Raw genomic sequence first — 10,620 nt, 5'->3', positions numbered from 1 at the left:
CATTTTATGTATAATATATATATTATACATTTTATGTATATATATATATATATATATATATATATATATATATATATATATATATATATTAATTATACATAAAATGTACAAATATGTACATCATATATAATATATTTATATATATATATATATATATATATATATATATAAATATATCTATATCTATATATATTATAAATATATTTATATATATTTATATATATCTATATATATTATAAATATATTTATATATATAAATATATATAAAAAAAATATATGGAGCAAGTATGAAAGTCTTGATTGAGAAATAGCCCTTTCATAGGGTTTTGTGAAAGTTGTGTTTTTCAACGAGAGAAATGCACTTTGGGAAAAGATTCCCATGATCCCACAGTTTGTAGTTTACAGATTAGCTAGCTGGCTAAGCTCAGCAAATAGACAGAAAGAAAGCAGGAAAAAAAGTTCCAAGTTCAACAAGAGGTAAGTGGCTTTCTGCAGCCAACTGCTCGAGTTTGTAAAGTAAATAATAGTGTTGTTTAATAATACTTTATGGGGTCGTAATTGGTTGTTTGAAACCCAAATATGCGCCGAGTTGTACATAGCGCAAGCCATGTTTTCAAGCTAAGGTTCCTATTTCCTGTCCTACAGTCTATAGTTCCTGTTTATGTTAGCTTGCAGGTAGCAGTCTAACTTGTGTGAATTGTAGTTATTAGTCGTTTGCATTTTCATTGAGAAAATATGTCCGTATCGTGATAATGGCTGATTGTTTAAAGTAAATTGTCCTGACTTTGCATGGGAAACGTCGGAAGTAGGGAGTGTCCGATAACGGACGCACTAAAGTAGCTAATGTTATCTGGTTAGTTAGGATAATGTCGCGGGACAAAGAGCGCGACATTTAAAAACAACTCAATTCTTTTGACACATTTGAGCCGTCAGTTTGCAGATGTAACTCTGGAATTAAGATAAGCCCGCAGCCAATATAAGTACATCATATATTGTTATCACAACTGTTGACCCAGAGACTTGATTTTGTGTGTGTCTCCGGTGTAGCTTAGGGTGAGGTTAACGCTACTAGGTTGTAACTATTTTAAGGGAGACCAATATCAACAAACCTCACCCTTATGTTAAATAACGTTAGTTTTGTTTTATGGGACTTCGAGGTTAACTAGTTATTCTGGATTAAAAAAAGTTTATATATGAAAATACAATGTGTGCTGTGCATTTTGAAATCGGCTTTGTTGTGTTCATTTATCCTGACAGAAACGTTGGTCTAAAAGTTGCCTCAGAGATGGACAGGATGCTTGATGTTAAGTGGCTAAAGTGGTTTTATAGTTGCAATCACAGATTGCATATCCACAGCAGACCCAGCAGCCAGGGAACTAATCACTTGAGATTGATTGCCTTGACTGCTAAGAAGTTGTGATTTTAACAAGTAGCTGCGGGACTCTTCTCAATGCCACCATGGTAACTAACTGACAACAAAGGCAGGCCTACTTGTTGCCCTCTAAGAGCGCCTCACCACACTTGCAGGCAGTTTTTGTCACTGATAAAGAACGGAGGACTTGCAGACAACCACTATTCCTTTTTTTTGTTGATAAATTCTATTGCGTGGTTCACCCAGCTTTTCTTTATCTCCTCCTGTTTCCGGCTCTTTCCTGCAGAGGTGAGATGACCTCCTCTGGCCTCTGCCAGTCGGCACCTCTCATGCCAAACCTGGAGCCAGGGATGGGGAAGTCTGCAGCCATGCTGGGGTTGTCTGCCGGGTTGGGGGGAGCAGAGATGGAGCTGCAGAAGATGCTAATCGATGAGAGGATGAAGTGCGAAAACCATAGGACCAACTATCAGACACTAAAGGCTGAACACGCCAGGTAAAACTGATTTAATATAACCATGTTTAGTCCTTGTCTTTTGCTTTATATTGAGTATGAATTATGAGGGAACAAAGTAAACTCGTATCATTGATTTATGAATATTGTATTGTTGCAGGAATACAGAAAACATTGAAAACAACCATCTCTCCATAACCATGCATCATGCTTCAGTTTCCCCATGTGGTTCAATTATCTGTTGACATTGCACTGTGCTCAGTCTCTGACCTGTAATCTTTCTTGCAGCTTGCAGGATGAGTTCAGCCGGGCGCAGGGTGAACTAAAGCGCCTGTTGAGTGATAGACAGGCTCAGCAGGAGAAACTGCAGCTGCTGCTGGCGGAGCTGCGAGGAGAAATGCTGGACAAAACCAGGGAGCTTGAAGAGCTTCGAATGCAGGTAAACTAAGCTCGAGAAGGAGAAAGTGTCATGCAAGGAAACTTGTTGGAATGATGCATTCTGCTGCTCTTTGATTGACCAAATTGACATTCACAGATGGACACATTTTGTTTCTGTTGTGGTTGAGGATTTTATGCTTCCGTGCCGGCTATAGTTGTTTTGAAAAATTTGAATTGCCACTGTGAAACTTCACTTTCGTGTGTGTGTGTGTGTGTGTGTGAGACCAGGTTATGACCCCTCAGCGGCTGGAGTTGCTCAGAGCTCAGGTGCAGCAGGAGATGGAGGCTCCAGTCAGAGAAAGGTTCAATAAACTGGAGGAGGTAAGTCGGTTTGTCACGATACCACAAGTTTTGTAGTCGATACCAACACCAGTGAGATTCTATGATTCTGGATACAAACTCGATACCATGGTAAAAAATAAAACAATAAATCCCATGTGCTTCACAATACACTCCTTTATTACCCTTTGCATACATGTTTTTGTTAGGAAGCTAAACTGGTCATAATTCACAAAAAATGTAATAATAGGGGACGCGTAGCTGTGTCCAATCACATTTTCTATAATCCCTGGGACGACGGGACAACATTAGTCTCAACCCTGACGGTACTACGGTACCTGCGGTACTGTAAAAAACGGGTACCGTCACATTTTCAGAATTTTGGCATTGACTTGGTACCAAAGTATCAGTTCTCACCACATCCCTAGTAATGTGTGACATAAATATTTCTAGTATCTTTTAATACTTTGCTTTAAATTGCCGCCCGCAGCTTTGGCTATTAAGTCAATAGCTGCGGTCAAGAGATTAACATTGATTAACTCTTGAAAATCTGTGCTTTCAAGCTGATTTCCATTGTGTCTGCTTGATTGCTTCCACTCTTCTCTCACTGATTTAGATGTGTGATTCATTTTCTTTCTTTCCAGGAGACGGAAAAGTACAGGTCTGACTACAACAAGCTGCGGTATGACTTCACCTTTCTCAAGTCCCAGTTTGACCACCAGAGAGAAGAACATGCTCACATACTGGAGGAGACGAGGATCCGCTTTGAAGCTGAGGTTGGTTTGTTGTTCGGTTGGTCTGCATTTGGGTTGTTTACGCTAGCTATTCTTATGCACATTATAAGTAGATAATAATTGAAATGATCCCTTCCTGTTGTCAGATCTCTCGTCTGGAGAAGGACCGGGAGGACCTGGTGTCTCAGTACCAGGGTTCAGACCCACTGCGTGATGGGAAACGAGTGGAGGCTCTGCTGAGGGAGAAAGCGCAGCTCCACCTGCGGCTGAAGGGCCTGGAGGCCGAGGTGGCCGAGCTTCGTGCCCAGAAAGACAACTCGGGCCAGCAGGCCGAGAACGTCCAACGCATCCAGATCAGACAGATAACAGAGTCTCAGGCTGCAGTGAAGGCGCTGGAGGTGAGACAGCTGCACTTTCTTCACTTTTTGTTACAGCTGTACAGCCCTGAATGTTGCTGTCGTTATCTTTTTGTTTATTTTCACAGCAATTACTAAAGTTACCCCCTGTTTTAGGATGAAAACATTTGATCTTATATTGTAATTTCTTTGGTGATTGTTGGATCTGATTGGTTGTTGGTGTGACAGGCGGAGCGTCAGTCGTTGCGTCTGCAGCTGGAACGCATGGAGAGCGAGCTTCATCTGACGCACGAGCAGGACAGCCAGCTCACCGGACGACTGCATAAAGCTGAGAGAGAGGTCAACTCTCTCACCTGCCAGGTAAGCTGCTCTCTGACCCGGACCTCCCGAGATGTTTTATCAACCTCAATATCATTTTTAAAAAAGTGCTGTCTGGTCTTCTATGCCAGGTTCAGTAAAAAGGGTTTATGATGCGTCAAGCTGGAAAAGTTATCTATCCATAGTTTTTGATTTGAACAAAATCTGTGTTTTGTCGTCATGTATTGTGAAAAACAAAATGATATTATTGTGGAGCCTCTTGTCCACAGTCCGTTACAGGGATGACAGAGAGAGAGTATAGTGTCACACACACAGCTTTATTCGCACACAGGTAAGCGGCTATCACAGGCACAGCTGACAGGTCGCTCTCCTGTCCGTCGCTCTGCTGTCCGCTGCTCTCCAGGCTGCGCTGCTTCGTGGCTGAAGAAGCGTCTCCGTCTTCCTCTGGAACCCAGCCTACTGCAAGAGACCAGAACCAGGCCATCACCATGCATTTATTATGTGACTGATTACCTGATTCCGTTCAGCTGTCTCGCCTCCAGCTGGGACACTCCTGTCTCTCCCCAGCAGCCGGCGCCCTAACCACACCCCACTGCCACAATTATCTAATATCGTAGCTTTTTCTGGTTCCCAGATCGAAAGCCTGAAGCATTTACAGAAACTGGAGGTGGCCAGCGCCAAACTGGAGTGCGCCCGCTCTAAAGGGGAGTTGGAGAGGGAGAGAGACGCTCTGCAGGGCCAGACTGACGGTATGACTCACAACAAAGACACACACACCTCTCTCTGAGCTCCTGGCTTTCTGCTGGTTTCTATATTTAATTTTTCTCTTTCTCTTAACCCCCTTTTTGATTTTGTATTCAGTTCTTGGCTGCATCAGTGTGTCAAAATGATGACTTTGATATACCTGTCTCTCGATACCGATACTGAAATCCTAGCACGGCAAAAAACCTAAAACATCAGGAGAAGTAATGAATAATAGACGACAGAACATGGAACTTAAAAAAATGATGACCGTGACAATGCAAGGCAGTGGAATATGTGAAAAGAAGCTATAAAACAACAGGAGTTATTGTACTTTGGTGTGTTCATATGTTAATATCCAACTAGGACTGGAGAAACTCTGTTATTATTTTATTACCTTCATAAGTAAGAGCAGCGAGCATACGAGAGAAAATCATGGCCACTAAGCCTGGGGCGTAAATCATCGTAGTCATAAATACAGCTCTTAAAGTAGCGGTACTCATAAAATGGGTATTGTAGCGTTTTTTCACGGCAGGTTATTGCGATGCCTTTCTACTATCGGTATGACGTGCAACACTAGGTTAGATGCTGCGTCACCCGTCTCTCCCTCCACATCTGTCTTCCTGTCTAGGAAAGGCCAAAAGTACTGTAAGTGGCAAAAATGTTTTGCAGCAACAGATTCTATGTCTTGCTTTGTGCTTTTATCATGATAGTCAGAATTGTATTTGACTTACAAGTCAACTGATCCAGACCTTCATGTCTCAGAAGAATACATATATGACCGTGTGTATCTACCTGTTTCCCCATCGCCCTGAGATTCTCCTGTGAACTCTGTGTGTCTCAGGTCTGCAGGCAGACGTGGAGGTGTTGAAGGCTGCGCTGGAGCGACACAAGGACGCTCTGGTGGAGAAAGAGCGGGAGTTAGTCAGGAAGGTGCAGTCCGCCCGCGAGGAGGAGTTCCGCAAAACTGCCACCTTGCACGAGGAAAAGTGAGAATAACCTTATTTTTATTTATTTTTATTTCAGTTACTGGAGAAGATGCCATCATTGTCGTTACAAAACCAAAAACCTGTTGTTCTATTGTTTTGTGTTGTTAGGTTGGAGATGGAGAACCACATTGCTTCTCTGGAACAACAGCGGGCGCTGCAGGACGCTGCAGACCACGCCCAGAACGAGGAATGGGAGGAGCGTCTTCGTAGCGCCCAGCAAGGAGAAGAGTCCGTCCGCAGGGAACTGCAAAACCTGAGGTCAGCATTTGTGCTGAACGTTACGCATTCTACACAGCCAGTGAAGAACAAGACGCTCATTCTTTATGTAGTGTCCACTATTGTTATCTGCCATGTCTCAGCTAAGTGGTGACACTATAGCGACCTATAGGGTTAGTTATCTTTATTCAACTCTATACTTTTATTTAGTGAAATTACAGCACAAGGAATGTTTAAATTAGGTGTATGATCCCCATTTGTAATCGTACGAGAAAAATAGCTTTTCCTTGTGATTGCTTGTCATTTAATCTCTATAACTAGTCTCCCTAACTGTTGTGTTTTACAGAAGCAAATTACAGCAGCAAAGCTCACAGCTTGAGGAGCTCGAGAGACAGAAAGCAGAGGTCGCTGACCTGCAGCAGGTGAGTCGACTTCAACTGCCCCGAAGTGTGTTTGTCTTGCAGTCAGTAAAGCCAGGGGAGTGTGTATGGCTGAAATAAATGTGTTTTTTGTTACCCAACAGCAGAACCAGGAACTGGGTGTTCAGCTGGGCACACTGTCTCACTCTGAAAGTGACCTGATGGAGACAAACCAGCAGCTGAGAGAAACGCTGGACAGAGTCAGGGAGGATTTGAGGACGGCCCGAGCCCAGGCTGAGAGAAGCCAACACGAGGCAGAGAGGTACATCTTGCTCGCCTGTCTTCAAATAAAACTAAATAATCCCACCATCTTAATCCCCCCCACCGTGTTGTCCCTCCTCCAGGTTGGTGGAGGACCGTCGGATTGAGTGGTTGGAGGAGAAACACAAACTGCAGGATCAGGATGCTGAGCTGCAGCAGAAATACTGTTGTGTCAAAGAGAAACTGCAGAGGGCAGCAGTGGCCCAGAAAAAGGTACTGCTGCTCCTTTTTTTTTTACAATGTTTTTAATTTCAGCAGTGTTTGAGAATGCATCAAATACTTTCCAGAGAGGTTTGGATTATGCTGCATGTTGCTTTCTTCTCCACAAGAGGACTATGTGAGCCGATGATAACAGCTTGGTGTGGTTTGAAGAGAAACTTGATTTGGAACCTGCTGATGACAATTTAAAAATGTTATATCATAGCACCATATTTGACAATAAAGTGTGTTTGTATTGAAAAGATCAGGTGTACTGTGTGTATATATATTTTTTAGTAGATGGAGCATTAAGTAGGTGCAGCTATGTCGTCTAATTACCAAACAAAAAAAAAGAAGTAAGAATTGGGAAGTGTTAATGACTGCCTCCACATGTAAAAGCACTACTGACTGAACTTTGCGATGTACTAAAAGATACATACGCAAACGTACCACACAAAGTTTGGTAACTAGGACGTAAAAAAACACCACACAGGAAATGACTGTGTGTGCGTGTGCGTGTGCGTGTGCGTGTGCGTGTGTGTGCAGAGGAAAACGCTTACCGAAAACAAAGAGAAAAGACTCCAGGATAAGATCCAGCTGCGGGAGGCCAAGATAGAAGAGCTGGAACTGGAAGCTGCTGCAGCCAAGAAGTAAACTTCTGATGTTATGAATAGGAACTGTTATCTGTTATGTCACTGGTATAAATTCCTTTTTTTTTTTTTTCTGAATAAAAGTAGAACATGAAGCCCTGTGTGAAATATTCTTACAAAATGTTTTTCCTTCTTTTTAACCATTAACATTAGGAATTATTGGGACTTGCTTGAAAGCTGGCATGTCATGGCTAATAGTAAGAGTGTAGTCTTATTTCCACTTTTTTTTCTCAGACGTTCATCTTTCTCAGAGGAGCAAGCTCAACTCAAACGTCGGATTAAGGAGCTGCAGCGACGACATGACGAGTTTCGACGACTCCTATTGGGCGACCAGGGTCCCTACAACGCTGGCCCCGCCTTCCTGGCCTCCACACCCACCCCCTTCCTCCTCTTTGGGTCTGAAGGGCCGTTAGCCAACATTCCAGTAAGCATTACTAGCAGTAAACAGCACCTTTTTTTTTTTTTTTTTTTTACTTTAAAAAAAAAAAGTTGTAGTGGTTGAAAATCACTGACGTAGAGTACAGAGAGCATCAGAAGTTAGAAAATGAGCAAATATCTGTTCCTATCATATGGTAATAAAATGAAGATCATATATCACAAACAAACCCAGAAGGCAGAGGTTGGCTGTTAAAGCTCCTCACCCACCTCAATTGTCAAACATACAATCTGTAGAAGCAGAGCAGCTTCACCATAGTGAAACTAACATACCACAGGGTAAAAGTTGCCAAAAAAAATGAACACTGGAAGAGGGGAGGCATGTGTGAAATGTTGCACAATAAGAAGCAAAAATCCTTTTCATGATTATGACATTTTTAAAGTAAAAAAGCATCAATTCGGTGCAAAAGTAAGAGACTTTAATTCAATTGTTTCGAAGAGCACAACATTATTTACAAGAACACAAACACATCGGTTTGATAGATATAAATAGGGATGACACATCGGTTAATTAATGCAGCTAGTGAAAAGAGCGTTTGTAACATTAGCTTGTTTTCCTTCCACGCCGCCGCAGGAGGAAACTCATCAGAGGGAGCTGTCGCTGCTCCGTCGCAGGCTGGAGGACCTGGAAAGCGCCCAGCAGCAGCAGCTGGAGGAACTGGGATCTCTGGTGCAGAGGGACAGGGTGACTTCTCCCCAGCCTGACCTCTGAACCCCATCACTACTTCCTTTTTTGGACTTGCATTTGCAATACAGAGTGAGACGGTGTTCTGTTTGTCACATCAAGCATACCAGCAGTGTTAATAATGTGGAAGCATTATTTATTGACTTATTTCCATAAAAATTGACAATTGAGAATGGATTTTGCCAGCGTTGATGTGTCTGCTGTTACAGCGGCACCTTTTCATTTTTTTATTTTTATAAAATAACATATTTTCATTTTAATTGACCATGACATCCTCAGGGTTTGATTTTTGTATTGAGATGTTTGTTATTTACACACGTTTGCTCTGAAGCCACTGTTGGAAAAAATGCAAAGTTTATACAGAGGAGTAAATAAAAAAGGCACTTACAAGCTGTGAATTGCACAATGTATATACACATTTTTTTTTTTATGTCAATTCCAACAAGTTTAATTGTATTGCATTGAAACTATTGATTTAAAAAAATAAACACTTCTTTTTTTTCTGTGATTTTGACTTTAATTCAAAATGACTCGAGATCACACGCACACATACACAAGTCGATTACCTGCATCGTAGAACAAAACCTTCACATTGACACAACCGGTCAACAGATGTGTTCGTCACCAATCTGCTTTCAGTAAAAATGTTCCCCTTTTTTTTATTTATTTTTTTTCTCACTTCAGTATCTTCAAAAGTTGATTTTTTTTAAATGGCAAAAAACTTCCCAGAATTCCGAGTGTTTTTTGTCACGTCGGGGCAGGAAAAGGATAGCGGTTCAGTTCCAGGTGCAGCCTTTTAGTCCGTCAAAGGAGTTTTTAAGATGATGTAGTTGCTCCTTCAGCTCAGCAGGGGCTCCGTTTTGGTCCAGCTTCTCATCGATCTGTTTAAAAAAAAAAAAAGGTAAAAAAGCAATTGTAAGACAGTTAAAACGAGAATAGTTAGTAGCTGAATGGTTACTCTACACCAGGGGTCACTAACAGGCGGACCGCGGTCCGGATCTAGACGCCGAGCTATATGGACCCGAACCTATAATCAATAAATTAAGGTTTTCAATTTTGACTGAGTGCGCTCACACCTGCAGTCAGAAACGGAGCAGAGGAAAAGAGAAGAGAGAACAAAAAAATCACGCGGACCTCATCCAGAGGACATTTTCTCTAACTGGACCTCTTTGCATTTTAGTTGAATACCCCTGCTCTACACCATCTGCTTCTCCTATGAACTTGTTAAAATATGTCAAGTGATGTTGAGATATATTCCAGACACACCTTTTTAATTGAAAGTGTCAAGTCTCTTTCATTATAATGCCAAATGGGTTCTTTTTACATAAGAGTACACTCCAAAAGCATGCAGCCTATAACAAGCTGGCGCTATGCTGTGTAATGTTTTCACTTCTCTTGTTGAATGATGCCACAAGGAACAGGAAACGGAGGTCTGAGCAAATAAGCAGAAGAAGTTTTAAAATCTAATTTCCTCTACACACACAGGGTTTCATGTGACTGTTAATTTCACAAGCGGAATGAATTGTTGGAGTGGCATCTCCAACTTCATCAGTTCTTCATTAAAAAGGCACATGAAACTCAAATTTTAATCTCACCTGAAAATAATAATTTCAGAATTGCTGAACTTGCATAAAAGAAAAGATGTCTGGGGGCTGGAAATAGGCCAATATATGTGGCTACATAGCATGCCAACAATCATGTGACATATTTCGGTCTGTGAAATAGGCTGCATTTGTTATGGTTTTTATGTGCAGACGATTGCATGCCAGAAGGCTCGGCTGTATATGTACATGATCAAAAATATTTTTACTTTTATTAAATGTTCCACACAAACGTTGTCTTGTTTTTGATTCACTAAATGCTTTGGTGACCAAAATTGTATGCGAGTAGGACTATATATGACATGCGATGATAAAATCAAAGATATTTTTTCAATTAAATAAATGCATGTCAATGTCCGGCCCTTGATGTGATTGTCATTTCCCAGTGTGGCCCTTAGTGAAATTGAGTTTGAAAGATTAAAGATTTTATTCTCCATAAAAAAAAAAAGTGCGTGAGCTAGTCCTGAGATGAAAATA

The 10,620-nt window shown here is 41.4% G+C and overlaps 2 protein-coding genes across 3 annotated transcripts in view; one reads left to right on the top strand and one right to left on the bottom strand.

Annotated features, from left to right (window-relative positions):
* The first annotated feature begins 338 nt into the window (after window positions 1-338).
* cep83 (centrosomal protein 83) lies at window positions 339-9,050 on the top strand. 2 transcript variants are annotated; one of them, XM_029462106.1, is made up of 16 exons: window positions 339-477; window positions 1,659-1,865; window positions 2,112-2,262; window positions 2,490-2,582; window positions 3,185-3,316; window positions 3,421-3,672; window positions 3,859-3,990; window positions 4,583-4,697; window positions 5,534-5,678; window positions 5,787-5,936; window positions 6,241-6,316; window positions 6,421-6,575; window positions 6,658-6,787; window positions 7,319-7,422; window positions 7,657-7,846; window positions 8,432-9,050. In XM_029462106.1, exons 1-16 carry the CDS (start codon window positions 380-382, stop codon window positions 8,567-8,569), a joined length of 2,268 nt encoding a protein of 755 aa, XP_029317966.1. In that variant the 5' UTR covers window positions 339-379; the 3' UTR covers window positions 8,570-9,050. The 2 variants fall into 2 exon arrangements, with proteins under 2 accessions (XP_029317966.1, XP_029317965.1); XM_029462105.1 differs by having other exon boundaries at window positions 6,418-6,575.
* plxnc1 (plexin C1) overlaps window positions 8,255-10,620 on the bottom strand; it is a 32,846-nt gene continuing 30,480 nt past the window's right edge. The window contains exon 30 of the mRNA XM_029462104.1: window positions 8,255-9,423. Within this exon, the coding sequence (XP_029317964.1) occupies window positions 9,319-9,423 (105 nt within the window). The 3' untranslated portion in view covers window positions 8,255-9,318. The remainder of the gene's footprint in view (window positions 9,424-10,620) is intronic.

The sequence above is a fragment of the Cottoperca gobio genome, chromosome 23, assembly GCF_900634415.1.
Source record: "Cottoperca gobio chromosome 23, fCotGob3.1, whole genome shotgun sequence".
NCBI classification, from domain to species: domain Eukaryota; kingdom Metazoa; phylum Chordata; class Actinopteri; order Perciformes; family Bovichtidae; genus Cottoperca; species Cottoperca gobio.
Note: the sequence above shows the minus strand (reverse complement) of the source record. Positions and strands in the feature narration are given on the sequence as shown.